Source organism: Prinia subflava, chromosome Z, assembly GCF_021018805.1.
Source record: "Prinia subflava isolate CZ2003 ecotype Zambia chromosome Z, Cam_Psub_1.2, whole genome shotgun sequence".
Classification (NCBI taxonomy): Eukaryota; Metazoa; Chordata; class Aves; order Passeriformes; family Cisticolidae; genus Prinia; species Prinia subflava.
Genome location: NC_086283.1, coordinates 57,798,545 through 57,815,867, shown reverse-complemented (window position 1 = coordinate 57,815,867; position 17,323 = coordinate 57,798,545). Strand labels below are relative to the sequence as shown.

General features: G+C 47.8%; 2 protein-coding genes across 2 annotated transcripts; both read right to left on the bottom strand.

The window, feature by feature from the left end:
- Window positions 1-4,494: 4,494 nt before the first annotated feature.
- On the bottom strand, window positions 4,495-13,634 carry LOC134564531 (serine/threonine-protein kinase PAK 3-like). Its single transcript, XM_063423426.1, has 9 exons — window positions 13,591-13,634; window positions 12,831-12,879; window positions 11,440-11,549; window positions 10,485-10,602; window positions 9,569-9,668; window positions 8,945-9,141; window positions 8,480-8,614; window positions 7,130-7,323; window positions 4,495-6,661 (listed from the first exon to the last, which is right to left on the bottom strand). The coding sequence occupies exons 1-9, from the start codon at window positions 13,632-13,634 to the stop codon at window positions 6,565-6,567; spliced, it is 1,044 nt and encodes a 347-aa protein (XP_063279496.1). The 3' UTR covers window positions 4,495-6,564.
- Window positions 13,615-16,687, bottom strand: LOC134564608 (serine/threonine-protein kinase PAK 3-like). Its single transcript, XM_063423534.1, has 3 exons — window positions 16,396-16,687; window positions 15,708-15,834; window positions 13,615-13,730 (listed from the first exon to the last, which is right to left on the bottom strand). Exons 1-3 carry the CDS (start codon window positions 16,480-16,482, stop codon window positions 13,663-13,665), a joined length of 282 nt encoding a protein of 93 aa, XP_063279604.1. The 5' UTR covers window positions 16,483-16,687; the 3' UTR covers window positions 13,615-13,662.
- Between the last annotated feature and the right edge of the window lie 636 nt (window positions 16,688-17,323).

The window sequence follows — 17,323 nt, the reverse complement described above, 5'->3', positions numbered from 1 at the left end:
GATACCAAGTGCAGGTTCTGTGAAATTCTCCTCTGTCATTTCATTCCATACCTCCCCACAACGTGCCACGGGAAGGAGCAGACAGGTGCCAGTCTCACGGGGAACAGGAGAAGACAGCAGGTCAAGAACAGGACTTACGCCCATGGCTAGAGGAAGCAGAGGAATTTGGAAGGCAAGTGAGTGCTTGAGATGGCAGAGGCCTGCCAAGCTGCCTGCTCTTGTCTTGCTGCTGAAACCGAGAACTTTTGTGCTCTTGAGAACAACCCTTGGGCCTGAACCCCACTGGAATCAGAATGTCTTGGAGGGATTGGCATGTGCCGAGGAATGGCTTACACTGCTCATTTTTTTGGCAATTAACCAGGCCATGTTTTAGAAAGGAGGAACCCAAGTGAGTCTTCGGAGCTTCCTGGAAGGAACAAAGCCCTTTGACAGCAAGCAGCATTCCCTGGCTGTTGTCACAGGAAAAATCCCAACAAGCCGAAGACACCTGGATAAAAGGCTGAAGACAATTTGTGCTACTTTGGCCTGCAATAGCAAGGTCCTGGAGATGCAGGTGAAGGGGCACATAGTGTCCCTGTGTCCTGTTTCTGCATCCTTCTGGGAACCAGAGGAATCCTGCCTCCACCTGTGAGGAACTCAGCCTGGGAACTAATACTTCCTTTCTGCTTTGGCCTTTGTCTTTTTTCTTTCTTTTGGACAGGATTGCTTTGTAACACCAGCTGAGCCTGCCTCCAGCCTGGCTGACTGCACCCAGTCAGCAAAGGCACTGCAGGAAGCCTGGGGAGGAGGCACCGGTGCTCGAGGAGGCTTTGTGCGCTGGCAGCCCAGCGCAGGAGCGGCAATCAGAACCCCGAAATCCTGCACTCCATGGGAAGATTGCCTTCCTCGTCAGCCCGCGCTGAAGCTGTGCAGTGCCCCTGCTGCAGCTGATCCTGACGATAAGAGAGGGACTCAGGAGACATTTTCTGGGTTGTGAGCAGATCCAAGCAGGAGGCAGGAACCCCTGCAGTTTATTTACAAAGTAACTTATATACATCTTCTATAATGTCCATCCATTGGAGGACATTTCCCACCTCCTAATCACCACTGGTCAAACTGTCCATCACCTTTCTCCTCCCATCTAGTAATATGTAAACAATGGGAGACAGTTAGCTAAACATAGCCAGTGTTTACATTAACAAGCGTGAGAGAAGCTGCACATGCTCTTTCAATATGAGCACTTGACATACAGGAAAAAACCTCATGGCAACAGTGCCCCTGTTGCGAGAAAGGAGCAGAGCATCCTTTCAAACAGGCATCAATATGATTAGCTTTGATCTCTGCTGTTTATTCCTGGTATACTCCTTTTATCAGGTTACAGAGAGGAAAGCAAGCACAGCTAAACAGTTGGTGATTGGCTAAAAGTACATATACATATACATTAAATGATTGTTCATTGGTCCATGTTTTTTGGCATCTAGTTTACCTTTTGTTCTACCTTATGAATAGCATTCTGTTTTCTACATCCATGAGAAGGCCTAGCAAGTTGTTACACGTATTCAGCATCCGTGAGGAAGCATCCGTGCAAAGGCACACTAAATTATTACAATTGCTACTTTCTTACTAATTCAAGGTTTACAAGACCAGCACAGGAACAGTACAGACTCTCATACTGTTCCCTGGTAGCAGGGATTGTTCAAACCCCCTATCAATAAATCATGACCTCGCTCTTCTAAAAATTCTTCTACATGCCCCGGCGCTGTGCCTCACGCACGGACAGTCCCGTCACGACAGATTTTGTGTGTGAGGAGTAGGTTACCGTGGTTTCCCCAGCCACTTTTTTCATCACTAGTGCTCTATTTTCACTCATCAATGCTAGCTGTCACACCAAACACCAACATCAACCGTAAAAATTTAGTACACCACATGTGTTCCAGGGGGATTAACAGTGTCAGCTCCTTGCTGCAGAGCAGATCTATGAGGGGGTTTGCATGCTGAATTTCTATTCCCACAGACGTAAAATTTTCCATGTCAAAATCCCACGTGCCAAGCAAGCTTGGTGCTTTTTATGAGATAAGGTAAAAGGAAAGCTTGGTATGAGCACCCAGCTGAGATAGCAATCAATGGTTTGAGAGATGGCATACAGTAATATTTGCTTCTTGGTTCATTGTTCCAGCTAAACCTCACTCCTATGTCTGCCATGTGTGTACAAACATGCAGCAGCCCGGAGCAGGGCTGCAGTTCCCCAGCACTGCTGTCTGGCCTTTTCCTGGCACATGTGGCCCTGCAGCTCATGCAGCTGTGCTATCCCTCCCTACTGCTCCCATCACCAGCAGCTGGAGTGGGAAGCCAAGGTGCGGGAGGAATTCAGTGGCTTAAAAGTGGCTGGGAAAGAACGGAAATAGGCCAATATCTGCCAAAATGAAAACAACCAGAGTTCAACTTAACTCTCTGTGTGGAGAATCTGTCATTAAGGCCCAACCCAACATGCAAGCCAAAATCTTTTCTGATTTAATTTTGTTTATTCAGTTAGGCAGCTACTTTTCTAACAGGTTTCTTCAACCCATCTGAGATTCCATTTGCAAATTATTTTTGTGCTCCTCAGACTGTATTGCTTGGTCTGTAATACTTTTATTCTACTGAAAAGGTAATTTAAGAAACAAAAGGAAAATACTTGCACTAACTTACTACTTAAATTAAAAAGTGACATTTTGTGTGCAAGTCTCAAATCAGACAGGACAAAATGAGCAGGCAATTGATAGTCCAGGACCAGAATGTCCACATGCCAAAAAATTCCCAGGGTTGTTGTGCCACCTTTGCCCATGCACACATACAAACATAAACGTGGAAAGACACAGCCACAGCGCATCGCAAAAAGAATATTTCTCACCATTTCACCTCAGTCCTTCATGAAAGCATTCTGAAGCACCACAGCTTCGATCTGGTGAAGAGACCTAATGCCACAGGCAGCTAAGAGGGCTTACTGAAGTCATGACAAACTAATACCCTGTTTGGGTCTCTGGAATTCATTCTGACTTCCTGGACAGCAGAGAAAGATTCATCACTTGACAGAACAGCACTGATAGCAGTAGAGCAAAAAGGATGTGATAGGGAAAGTGTACTGACTAAATGAATTAGCAAGTTCAGAATATAAAATGGATTGTTGGAATCAAAAAAGGGTCAGGTGCACTTTGGATTTCATGCCTCTGTAGGAATGCACAAGGAATGGAAACAAATTCCTTGCTCAAAGTGAGTGAGAGAGGAATGTTTTCTTTTTAAGCACACACCCCACATGCACAGGGATATTGTACAAGCTGAAAATAACTGCACTTGGTGCGGTGGATTAGGTTTTGATAGTCCAGACACAGAGAAACCTACTTCTGGAATCAAAGAATTAGAAAACCAGAGAATCATTAAGTTTGGAAAAGATCTCCAAGATTGTTGAGTCCAACCTTTGACTGATCACCAACTTGTCAACTAAACCACAGCCACATCCAGTTGTTTCTTGAACACTTCCAGGGATGGTGACTCCACCAGTGCCCTGGGAAGCCCATTGCAATGCTTGACAACCCTTCTGAGGAAGAAATTCTTCCTGCCATCCAAACCTGAATGTCTGCAGGTGCAGCTTGAGGCTGTGTGCGCTTGTCCTGTCACTGCCTCGGAGAAGAGGCCAAGCTCCAGCTGGCTACAACCGCCTTTCAGGTAGCTGATGTTGCCACTGTCATAGTCTCTGGCATTGCAATAATCACAACAGGAGAAAAGTTGGCATATGCCTTTTGAAGACTTTAAAGGATGGCAAAATGGATGGTCATGCTGACAAAATATTGGCAGTTCCCCTTCAAGTCTTTTCTGTCTGTTCCTTAGCACAAATGGGCTTGCTGCTGGTGGCAGTCAGCATGTTGAAAGGGGTTAACACAAATAGATTGAGACACCAGAAGGCTCTTGCCCCACCAGACCAGCAGGAAATATGTAATCTGTCCTCTGGGCTCTCATAACTGCTCATATCCAAAATAATATTATTTTGCCCAAAGTTGCTGGAAGATCTAATGTAAACCCTTCTGTGGGCTTTTTTTAGCAACATAAGGAAGGGATAGCAAATCAAAAAGGTTGGAGACGACATATCTATAGGTCCCACCAAACAAAAAGATATGTCCCTGCTGTCAAGAATTGCCAGAGTGGTTTTCCTTATTCCCTGGAAGCAAACTGTAAGCCAGCATCATGCACTGCAGAAAGTCTGTAGGATGTTCCCTGGGAAAACTGAGGACAAGCAGTTCATCTGAAAGAAAAAGTTAAAAGGGACCTTTTTCTCTAGGACCAGTTTTACTGGTCGGTACCGTTCTTCTCTCTTACACATGTAAGTGATGCAGAGTATTACAGAATAAAAATCCTGATACATAAAAGTGTCTCAGTTCCCTTCTCTCAGTTCACTTCTCTAGTTGTGCTCAGTGAAATGTTACTTTACTCTGCTAATTATTGGGGATGACTGAGAGACAGGAAGACTGATTTGGTGATCAGAGTTCGATTTTACTCAGGTTTCCCAAAAGCTTATATACTATTTCAAACAGGTTAATAATTTTTACTACAATAATCAGATTTAAAATCACACACAGAAAACTCACGCATTTTACAACAATCCTTTGCTTGCAGAAGTTGATTAAATCTTCTCTCTTCCCGTAAGCAGGTGTAATCCCATCTCCTGTAATTTTCACAGTTCTGTTGGTTCCTGCCATGGCACCTTGGTTATCAAACCAGCTATGCTAATCAAGTCTGTTTGACTCTCTGTCTTGTGTATTCCTAGATCTCCCCCTTCTGTATCAACCAAGAACACCCCCTTGATGGCTTTATTAATTAATCTCTGCACACATTGAAGCAAGCAAGGTATCATAACTAATACAATTATTATTACAATCATTACATGCATTCCTATCCTAAGAAAGTCTTTTAGCCAAGATGTCAGACCTTAGCCACTAAACAGGTTATCTAGCCAAGATCCAAATTTTACTTTTAGTTTAAATACACAGTAAAATATAAGGAATAATTATAACAATACATAATATAATGCTTAATACATATAAGCTTGTTTTAACTAAAATTCTAATCTATTTATGGAGTCTTTAGCTTCTTAGGCGTTTATTCAGCAATTCAAATCTATCATCTGTTTCCAGGTTTTTTACACTTTTTTTCAGGGCTGAGGCCTCACAATTTTGCAACATAAACTGAATCTCTTACTAGATTAAAAAGAACAGAAAAATTTTGAAAAGCTCTGACAACAGTAGCAAGTTCAATAACTTGAGGGGATTTAAGTCTGCCACTGAACAATTCAAGACATTAAAAACATACAGGTCTTTGCATAATCTTTCAGCAGGAGTGTCCCCAGCTCCCCCCTTTTGTTGTACCAGAAGACGTTTGAGAACGCCATGGGCGCCGGGTCCGTTCTATAATTGATTGTCCTGTGGGTGAGTGAGGTATGCCCCTTTGGTGAGTGATAGCCCATAAGGAGAAGAAGTTTGCAGTTCTACAGGAAATGTATGTGGGCCATTATCTGTCTTAATCTGTTGTGGAATTCCTAAGGAGGCAAAGGCAGCAGCAAAATGACATCAAGTGTCTCTCCCTGTCTCTCCCGTGGGAGCTGAGGCAAACAGAGCACCTGAAAAGGCATCAGTAGAAGCATGCACAAATTTCAAGCGGCCAGATTCAGGAATGTGTGTCACATCTGTTTGCCAAATCTGTAGGCTTTGTAGACCTCTTGGAATGACCCCTGTGTTCACATTAGGAAGGGAGCAATACTGGCAGTCAGGGCATATAGAAATGATATTAGAGGCTTGTGCTGGAGTTAATCTGAAAAGTCTTACCAAGGCCCCAGCATTTTGGTGAAAAAGGAGTGACTCAGTTTAGCTTGTTCTAGTTTGTTAGGCAAAACATGCTGCAATGATGTGTTGTGGTGTGGGTTTTTGCTTTGAGTTTTCAGGCTAGCTTTCTATTTCATTTGTGTGTTATGATTTAAATTATACATGCCATTGTGTGTCAATTCTCTGTATCCCTGCCTCTGTTGTTAGAATTTTCCTTGCCAATCTTCCCTCGCTCAATATATCATTTGCTGTTTTGTATCGTTACACTGCTTTTGCTATTCCCATTGGATTTAGTTCTGTATCTCTGCCTTGGACTCCTCCCTGAGTGCATTCTCATTGGTTGTTTGCTTTGTATTGCCCTGTCTATAAAATCCACGGCAAGACATGTGCTCCCGGTCCTTGGGGTTCAGCTTTTAGTTTTTATTCTTCAGTTGTACCTTTAATAAATCTCCTCAGTTTACCCCAAGACCCGTCTCGCCTCTGCTTCATCTCTGCACCCCAAAAGCAACCGCTGAGACCATTGGAGTTCCTGAGCGGGGAGAAAGAGTCTCCCCGGGGGGAAATGTGACGCACCCCAATGCTGGCGTGCGCATCCTGGGAAACGCACACCGCAACAGATAAGGTGACCAAGGGGGCAATCCAAACCCCTCCAACAGAGCTTGGGGGTTTCTAGGATTTTTATTCTGAGTCCATCTCCAAGCTGGCATTGGAGAAGGAAATCCCGAACTGCTCCTGGTCATCTCCTCTTCCTCAATTGCTTCACTGCAGCTTTCCTTTGTTTTAATTTGAAAAGCACCTGGAGTGGAGACTTACATGGCAGGGGCCCATGTGATCTGTAGAAGGAATAGTACAAGTACTACCAATCATAAAAACAACACCAGTATGAAAGCAGCCCCACAGCCAATTTCTCTGAAGGATTTTGTCTCCAATGGCTGGAGAATTTGAAAGGGAATCCAGGAAGCCAACTGTGCTGATCACTTTGGCCACACTAGCACACACACTGTGTTCACCGGGTCATTTGCTAGGTCACAGCCTTCTGTGGTTTGGGAAATCATCCCTGCTTTTGCCTTTCCTGCACAGGGAAGCTCAGGCAAAGCTCACCCACTCCCAGCTGCCCTCAGAGGCAAAAGGAATGCCCCAGGAGCTCCCTGGCTGCACAACAACGGCTTCTGTAAGGAGTCCAAAATGTCTGTGTGAGACCACAGTAGTGACATTAATAGTGACTTTGTGACCCCCAGCAATGCTGTCCTAAGCAGAAATTTAGAAGGAGGATGAGCAAGTGGGAGAAAAGGAGATGCCACCTTTCCTTTCCCGCTCTGATGGCTGCCTGTTTCCTGGCCCCTCTCTCCTCAAGATTTCTTCCTGTCCTCAGAGGCTCTTTTCTCCAACTCATGAGGTGTCCTTGTGCTGCCTGCACTACTTTGCTGCAGGGATGACAGCAATCAGGCTGCCAGAAGAGGCTGAAGAGAGGCTCCGCTAATTTGAGAAATGGATGCTGTCCAAAGGGAAAAAACAAAAGAAATTGAAAGTAAAGAGCCAAAGGAGAAAGGAAAGCATCCTTTTCCAAACTGAGCTTCTATCAGGGTCAAGCTGGATTCCTCTAGCACCCAGAAACACAGACAGACACAAACGGCAGAGCGCAGATGGACTCAGCTCTGGCTTGCAGGCAGAGCAATGTCTTCCTTGGCATGCCCTTCCCCTCCTGTGCTGGCTGGCATCTTCCTTCACAGCTGGGACAGCCAAGGAAGTGGCCCACTCACCAGCTCCCTGTCTGCCACAAAACCTGGCAGCAAAGCCGCAGAGGTTCTCATCTACTTGACCGGGCCAGGCAGCACATGGGGCTGGCACAAATCCTGCTCAGCTGTCCCTGTTTGGCTGGCAGGAACCTCTAAGAGTGGGCCAGGAGGGACAAGCTGGGTGCGCTCTGAGGCTCACAGGCAGCTCCACACAGCCCTTGCCTTGCCACAGACCAGTGTAGAACCGCTTGGCAGGGACTGCTTTCCTTGAGTTCTTCAAGCCCCACTGCAGGCCTCCACCCCCAGCACTGCAATAGTTCACTGCCTTGGCTAGCAGCTAAACCTGAACACAGCAGCCAAGAGCAAAAGGGGGCCTCAGAAATGACCACAAGTTGCGAGCTCTCCTCTGAGGATTACCTAAGACACTTGGGCTTGTTTAGCCTGCAGAAGGGCAAGCCCCAAGGAGACCTTTCAATCTTGGAAGGGGCTTAGAAGAAAGATAGGGACACATCTGTTAGCAGGGCCAATTGCAAGAGGACAAAGGGGACTGCTTTTAAGCTCAAAGAGAGTGGATTCAGATTGGCTCTGAAGGTGGAAACTGTTTTCCAGGGGAGTGCTGAAACAGGGGCACAGGCTGCCCAGAGAGCTGGCAGGTGCTCCACCCCTGGCAACATTCAAGGTCAGGTTGGATGGGGCTCTGAGCAACCTGATCTCCTTGAGCATGTCCTTGCCAGTGGCAGGCAGTTTGGACTAGATGACCTTCACTGGTCCCATCTAACCTCAGTCAGTCTTGGATCCCACTTGGTTTCCATTTGAAAAGCACCCAGAGCAGAGATCACTACAGGGGGCCCATCTGATGTCCTGGAGTTTGTGCGAGGGAAGAGCTGGTGGGCCTGCAGCCGCTTTGCATCGTACCTGCAGAAGTTCCTTGGCAGAGCCTCGCCTGTCCACATCCATCTGCAGGCAGCAGCCCAGAAAGTCACGCAAGGCAGCGGGCAGCCTGAGCGTGTGCACATCTGGTGCCCCCTGCGTGCTTATCAGATACATAGCCTGAAGGAAAGGAAACATGAGAGCCTTCCTGTTTCTTCCATATCCTTAAGTGCTCACCTAGACGCCGTATTTCAAGCTCCAGTCTGCAGTGGCAATTTTTTGCCTAGCAGACCATTAGAGATGAGCCTGCTCTCCCAAAAGACAAAAGGCTCTGGTGCAGCCCCAGTTATTGCAACCTGCAAGAGGCCTTGCCTTGACAGCTCATGAGAGCCCCAGGGACCTTTTTTCAAAGTGGGCCTTGGTGGAACCAGTTGAAGCTGTGGGCATGGGATTTTGTCTAATGGAGACAGACCAGAAGGACACCGGTACCTGAGCGTACTTGCACCTTACCCTGGCACTGTTTAGACGAATGTAAGGAGTCTCTCTTTTGGCCATGTGTATTCCCACGATGCCAAGGGACCAGATGTCCACTTTGGGGCCGTATGGCTCTCCTCTCACCACCTCGGGTGCCATCCAGCGAGGGGTGCCGACCACGGACTTCCGTTTACTGTGCTCAGGGGTGAGCCAAGTACAGAGGCCAAAATCAGCTGAGGAGAAAAACAAACACTGCTTCAAAGAGGAAACCAAGGAAAAGGGTTTCTCACTCCAAGTCTCACAATGCAGTGCTCAATCTTGCTGGAAAAGCAGCTGTGCTCTCTTTCCTCAGGACTGCAGCCAAGAAAATTGAGAGTTGTCCCCTTAACAAACCTGCCACGATTCCCACCTTGGCTTTTCCTCATTCACATGAAGGTTTACACTGTAACTCTCTCCCTTTGGAAGGAGCACACACAAACCAAAGTTACTCTTGACACCTTGTGCCTCTCAGCCCCACTCAGCACCTTCCAGCCGCACCCTGAGCTCGCAGCAGTGCTCCGTGCACTCTCAGCAGCTCCACTGCTGGCACCTGGCAGCCAAACAAAAGCAGCCCCAGCCCAGCTCCTCCCCGGAGTGCTGCGCCTGACCAAGAACACTCACCCAACTTGACGGCGCCATCCCGGCTCAGAAGGATGTTGGCACTTTTGATGTCCCTGTGGATCACCTGGTTGGCATGAAGGAAAGCCAGGCCTTGCAGGCACTGAGAGAGAAAAAAGAAACAGGAGGCCAAAAGTTAGCCTGATCTGAATTCATCACACACAAAAGGAAACTGCTCATGAAGATTCACGGATCCCACAGGAACACTGAGTGCTGGCAAGAGGAAGAGCTTGCTGCTGCAACCCCAGGAGAGCAGGATCTTTCCAAGGGAAGGCATCTTTGTTTCTGAGGGGCAAACATCAGTCGTTGCAGGAGTCTGTCCCCTGCAAAGCCAGTCACAATACTGCTGCTCCGGTGGATATGTTCTCCCCATCCCAAGGACAAAGGAGGGTTTTCCAAAAGAGGAAAAGTCCCTGCCTTAGGTACCAAGGGGATCACTGTCAGGCGGGAGACTGGAGGACAAGCGTCCGATGGCTGCCTCCACAGCAGATTTGGAAGTAGCTGATGAGTCAGTTTTCAGCAGCAAGCACCATGGGGGTGCCATGCCATCCCTTGAAGCTGAGACCTGTGAGAGATGAGTCTCCCTTTGGCTTTGCCGTTGGTCTCAAACTCGGACACCTTTGCATTTACAGGCAAAGAAGTCAGTGCAGAAAGATTGTGGGCAAAGGCTTGGAGAGGCAAAGCACAGAAGAGAAAATACAAAGGAAAAGGAGACAGAGAGTTCAACAATGGTAGAGAAGCGTAAAGAACAGACTATAGTAAGGGCAGGGACACTGGCAGACAGTTCCGTCCAGATGCTCTTGCTTCTCTGAAGCATAAGAGCAAGACAGAAAAAAAGCTCTGAACATGGAATCACTCAGCAAAGCTTTCAAAGGACAAGCCCATCCAAGCCATCCCAAGCACAAGCAGGATTCCTTACCTCGCGACAGACTGTTGCTATGTGTCCTACATCCATCCTTTTCTTTCTGACAACCTCAGCTAAAGAGCCTCCGTCCATGTACTCCAGCACCAGCAGGACAGCCCCATTGACAAGGTAGCTGGAAGAGGAAAACAACAGCGTGGAGCTGAATGTGCAAAGCTAAATTGCCGTACGGAAGAAAAGCCTACAGTTGAGTTTTGCTTCCAGGTCACTGCTAAATGAAGATGGAATGAAATGAAGACACGCTCCACCTAGGCTATCCAGTGCTTGCAATCTGTGCTGTCTAAATGGGGAAGACACGTCCACAAAAAAGGAGATGGTTCAGGTGGCAAGCAGGCAAAAAAGGCTGTTTTGGGAGGCAAAGATAAATCTGGAAGCAGACACATCCCAGCAGCTGCTTCATCATCTTCATACACAAATTGCACCCTTAATTCCAGCAACAAGGAGACACAAGTGTTCAGAGCTTTTGCCTTGGGCAAGTGGGTGTGCAGCACTGCGGACACCCTTTGGGAATTCTTGAATAAAGAACAGTCAAAAACAGGAAAACCAATTTCAAACCTGGCAAATTCTGTGTCTCCTAGTCTAGTCTTTTGGCATGCATAGCAATGGAAAAGAGTGGGAACATGGCAAGGCAAATCATTGCTGTGATGCTTTGCCAGCACTTCTCCTCTGACACTTGGAAAAATTCATGCCCCAAAACAGCAAAAGAACATGCAGCCAGTGAACATACAGGCTGCTGGCTTAGTAAGAGAGCCAGATTTCTAAGAACAGTCTCCAAGCTCTTTATGCCAGGAACCATTCCTGGGGACAAAATGCAATCTCCTCCCACGTCTCTTACAGGAGTGGATTGCTGCAATAGAAAGATCGCTTTTCAGCCAGTGAGGAAAGAGCTTTGCAATCTGTGCCTTGCATGTATGCAAACGAACATTCCCAGAACAACACCAGAACTATTTACCTTTGTAGGTAGGTGACAATATTGGGGTGTCTTTTTTCTTTCAAGACCAGGATTTCTTTTAACACTTCCTCGACACCCTGGTGCTGGAGATTAAGTTCTTTTATGGCCACCTACAATGATGTTGAAAGCTGTTAGGAGCACACATTACATGAGCCTCTTTCTCCCGTGCTCTCATGAGCCTGGATGCCTTGTCACCTGGGTAAAAAGGGAATCCAAACCATCAACCACAAAATGCTAACAACACTCTCTGCACCCACAGACTTCTCAAATAGACTTTGTTTATCGCTTACACACCTTTTGCTAGCCAAAAGCAATGTTGCTGCTGTGAAAAGAAATTGAAACCGCAGATAACACGTTAGCATTTCTAGGGGCTTTGACCAGCACTTCAGAAACTGCTGCCATTCTTGACTGTGCGCCAAAGTAAATACAGACAGACATTAGGGAGAAAATGCTGTCCAGAAAAGAACTCCAAGGCGACTCAAAGCAAAGTTGCAATTCTAGCACATCCCAACTTCTTCAGTTTGGATTTTGCATCTCTGAAGAACGTTCTTCACCACGCTCTAGACTTGTAATTATGTAGTGGGTTTAAAAACGAAGAATCCTTTCTGTGGTACATTATGGATACACACCAGGTTGAAATGGGCTTTAGGGCTTACAGAATGCCTTGTAGTGCAGTGCCTCCAAGTGCAGTTCTTGAGCGCAGCACTGCAGGTGGATCAGGAACTACTCCAGGACAATGGAGTAGTATTTGCTGAGAGCCACCAATGAGAATTCAGGACTCTGAACTTTTAGCCCCAAAGAACAGTGGGACTCTCCAAGACACACCATCGTGTCTGTTCAGTACAAGCAGCAGCTCTGTAATGGCATGTCACTGACACAGGACCAACACAAGGTTGTATTATTCAAAGCTCTTCATCAACTTCTTCACACTGATGTCTTTGTCTGTGTGTGTGTGTATGTATATGTGTGGGGGTGTGTACCAGGTTACCTAGGACTGAAATGCCAAACTGCACTCCAGACGAGATCTTTCCTTCTTTAGGTCTTGCATTATATTTTCAAACTGCACCACGTGATGGAAAACAATGGGAAATCCTATCTGTGTCTGAACCTGGGCTTAAGAGGAATTGGTCCAAAAATGAGGGCTGTTGCCATCAGCTAATCTATGCATATTTAGCCAGTAAATCCAAGCCAGTGTGTCCTCAGAAAAACACCACTGCTGTCCTTGCATCCATTCAGCTAGGTAAGAAGGACAAAGCCTGTCCAAGATGCATTTTGCAGCCTGCTTCTGCGGGACAGCCTTTGTAGCAAAGACAGGCGGCCCAAAGCTCTGGCCACAGATCCCATCCCAGGGGAAATGAGATGCAAAATCTGCATGGGCTGTTGGCACTTACCTGTTGTCCCCTGGCAGCATTCAAGGCCTTAGAAACGGTGCCAAAAGCCCTACAAAAAAGACAGCGGTGAGAACAGAGAAGCTGTTCAGTGCTGAGAAGCAAAAGGCAGCCCAGGAGGGAGCTCTCTGCTGCCTGAAGCATCTCTAAAACACCAGAGGTCATCTACTCTTCAGCCAATGGCACAGCAGCCCAGCAGCCCTCTGCCGTGCAGCGTGTGCAAGAGAAAAGAGGCGTCCAACAGGAAAAAAAAGGGCTGCTACAAATCTCCAAAGTACACACTAGAATATGGATGTGGGGGTTTTCTTTGCCTTTTCCTTTCTGTGTCTGTGCGTGTGGCGTGCCTTTCCAGGCAATGAAACACGTAGGCCTGTTGGGCCTTCTCACCTCTCTCTTGATTCTATCCGTTAAACTCAGGCAACACCACACAGCCCTTCTTAGTGTCCTGACCCCTGAATATTGTTTTCAGCAAGATTTTGGAAAGAAAACAGCTGTTATCTGACAGCTATCAGGAGGGAAGCTCTCTCTCAGGTTTTGCTTCCTTCCTTAGTGTGGCCATCTTACTTTGACTCATACAAAACCAAGTTTCCTAGGAAAACAAGCAAACTGGTGCCACACGCTTGAGGGACAGGAGGGCTTCCAGGTGCTGCTCCCTAAAGCAGGCAAGACTTTGGCACCATCCAGTTATCTTTGATGATGCCATGTGATCAGTACTGAGACAGGGACAATCTAAAGCCGGGCTCTGAAGATGCTTGCAGCTTGCCTGACTTCCCACTTGATACTGCACCACCAAAATACCTGGCCCATAGTTGTGTAGAAGGAAGTGTGGCTGCACTCACCCACTGCCAATATGTTGCCAGCCAGTGTATTTCTCTGCTGGATCTGCCATGCTCACAATGCTCCCTGAAAGAAACAAAATGCAAGAAGCAAACTTCAAAAGAGAGAGACTGACTTCTAGGAGCTCTGAAACTCAGCTCCACTCTGTGAGGCTCTGAGCAATTCATGGTCGGTTGCCTTACAGTGACATCAACAAGAACAACAACAGCAGCAGCCCCAGCAAGCCAGGCAGCTCTGAAACACACACGGCCTGCACACAGTCTGATTCTCCATACTCCTTTGCAGGTTTACCTTGAGAGCAAACTAAGCCCAGGGAGAAACCTTCAGAGCACACAGAGATCAGAAAGGAACAGGCACCAAGGCAAGTGATTGCAATCTACAAAGGGAAGGAGGGCTGAAAAATCATGACCCTTCCTTTTCTTGGGGAGAAACACTCTCTTGTGAGATTCCACAAAAGGTTTCATACTTTCAGAGTTTAAATGCCCCCTGGGATCTGGGGTGAATTTTTATCAACAGCTGCTTTTTGCAGAGCAGAAAGAATATTGCAAAGTGAATTCCAGGAGAGGAGGGCACTTCTCTACCTCCCAGCAGTTTGCCTAAAGAATGCCTTGCCAGTTTTAGAGAACAGCAGCTCATGCCATCACCAAGAACAATGGCTGTAAGAATTAGGACTCTCTTCCTTTATGAGCAGCCTAAGTTCCAAAGATGACTTTGCCCATTCCCATTTAGTGAAGAACTACAACTCCTTGTCTTCAGCCTGGGGGGCAGCAGGCACCAGCACTGGGCTCGGCCTCCTGAACACGGCCCACGTGCCCCATCTTCCCAAACGGGCACGGCCGAGACGGGTCACAAGGACAGCGCCGCTCCTCAGGCGCTGCCGTGACACACACAGCTGCCCAAAGGAGGTGCTGATCCTTTCACGAGTCCAGGCAAAGCTGCAGCACCGTGGCGGCAGCTGAAACCTCCCAGCTAAGGAAGGCTCCAGCCTCTGCAGACACATCAGCCGTCAGCGGCAGGGCAGGTATGACTAAAAGCTTGGCAAAGCCCATGAATGGCCACTGACAACCACTGTGAAGAAGCCACAGCCAGACCGAGCTCCATCACAAGCTTGTTGACACCACTCGAGACAGAAGATGGTTGTCTCAGAGTTCAGACCCACGGAGGAGTAGATCAATCCACCCTCTGTCCCAAGAGTTGATGGCAGACACTGAGTAAAGCAGGCTCTCTTTACCTCACCGGTTATTCTCTGACAGCCCTGCACTGCCAGCCCTTGCCAGTTAAAAGAACCAGCTGAGTTTTACTGCAGAGTCGCCAAGGCCTTGGTGTGCTTTCCTAGAGTATTGAGGCCGATGCTTAGTATTCCAAGAGTATTCACTGGCTGGGCATTAACCGTGACAAAGTGCCCCGTACTGGAGGAATGTGCTGCAGAGGGGCTGCAGGCTTCCTCCTGAGAATTGCCTGCAGGGCAGTTTTGTCTGACCGTGCCACATTGATGTGACTTTTCAAGATGTACCTGATGTTCTTTTCAAGGAGGTTGGGTTAACCAAACTGTAGAATTCTCATCACAACCAAGAAGGAATCGTAGAAGTAATACCAGTCCTAAAAACAACCCCAGTATGAAACCAGCCCCACAGCCAATCAACTTCTCAGAAGGATTTGGTCTCCAAGGACCAGTGACAAGTCAGGAGTCTAAAGGGAATCCAGGAAGCCAACTGTGCTGATCACTTTGGCCACACTAGCACACACACTGTGTTCACTGGGTCATTTGCTAGGTCACAGCCTTCTGTGGTTTGGGAAACAATCCCTGCTTTTGCCTTTCCCGCACAGGGAAGCTCAGGCAAAGCCCACCCACTCCCAGCTGCCCTCAGAGGCAAAAGGAATGCCCCACGAGCTCCCCGGCTGCATCCAAGCACAACAATGGCTTCTGTAGGGAGTCCAGAATGTCGATGTGACACTGGGGTGAGGAGGAAGATGTGGTACAGCTGATGCTGAGGCACACACACAACACACTGCTCCATTGCACAGGAAATCCACAGGACGTACTCAGCATCTTCAGGCATTGCTTCTCTCTCTCCTGGCTTGACCAGCATGAACTGTCCATGCTCGAGTTTTCAGGCTGCAGAGGGGAGACTCCTTCTTTGGAGGACGCTGCTGCAGAGCCTGTGTCCATCTGGGACAAGAAATTAATTTGTGTCAGAAAGGTGGCTGGCAGAGATTCCCCAGACAGCCCATTTCAAAGGGAAGCCCTTTGGAACAACACTGGTGTAAGGCTGCAAGCTGAGCTGTCAACTCTTCCACCTCAAATCCAACCCAAACAAGCAGTCAGAGACTACAGCTTGGCACAGCCAGCCATAGTAGAGACTGTGAAAGGGAAAAAGCAACTTGAAATTTCACCCTCTTCTCAGCACTGCATTCACCATGGACAGGGACAACTTGTTCGGAATCTGTGTGGGTCACCACGTTCACCTGAACAGACCTCTCAAAATACAAAGCCAGCACTTTGTGGACAGCAGAAATACATTCACAGCATTGCCGGCCCACTGGCCAAAGCATTAGCCCTGCTGCCCACGGCAGCCGCTGAGATTCAGTGGCCCAGTAAGAGTCCTTGTGACCAGCTGCCGTGGAGAACACAGAGTATTGCCTCCATCTACCTGCTGCTGTGCAGGGGAAAGGTGAGAAGAGGAGAGACCCCTTGTTGCATGAGTGCAGTGCCTACTGCTCTTCCACTCACCTGCTTTTGTTCACACAGCCTGTACTGCAGCTGGATCCTGCGCATCCTTTCCATTTCTTCTTTGTGTCTCTTCTCCATTGCCTTCATCTCCCTCTGAGCTTGCTGTAGCTTGTCCTTGATATTGTGTCAGGAAAAATCTTACTAGCACCTGCCTCTGTGCATCCAGTGCCTGCAGTAGTCCTTGCCTTCCCTCGCCTGAGATCTATAGTCCATGGCGCCATTCCTGCCCTTCCCTCTGCTACCTGGCTGGTCAGGCTCACCTGCCCATTCTCCCGCTCCTTACTCAGCTCCAGCCTCAGCTGCTTGACTTGCTGCTGGCTTTGGATTAGCTTGCTCTCCATCTGGTGCATTCTGGTTAAGACAGCAGCCTTCTGATGCTGGAGCTGCACAGAAAGGAAGAGAAGACCGCGTTAAACTTCCCACACACCACTTGTGTGGCAAGCAACATTGATGTGCTCGTGCTCTCCAAGAGTATTCTGTTCTCATTCTTGAGTTTACCAAGGCCTAGCTAAGACACAATCCCACCCAGACAGACATTGTGCAGAGAAGCAGAGCCATTAAGGAGCTCACAGGAGTCCAATACAACACACAAACTCTCTTTTCACACTCTTTGCCTTTTGACTGGCTCTGTTTCGTATGATTGCTTATTCTGCTTCTATGATGACAGCTTCCTGCTTCATGTCAAGCAGCCTTTTCTCCTGCTCCCCCTGTACCTCTGCCACGAGGTTTGCCTGTTCCTCCAGCTGCTGCTGCGCCTCCAAACGCTGTTGTTCCAGCTGTCTCTCCTGCCGAGGGGAAGAGACATATCCAGATGAAGTCCCAGCTATGCTCTCCAAAGAAAAAAATGGAAGCCTCATCCCTTCCACAACCCCCGACCTGAAGAGTTCACAGTACTGTCTTTGTGCCCTCCAGCACTCCTGTCTTAACC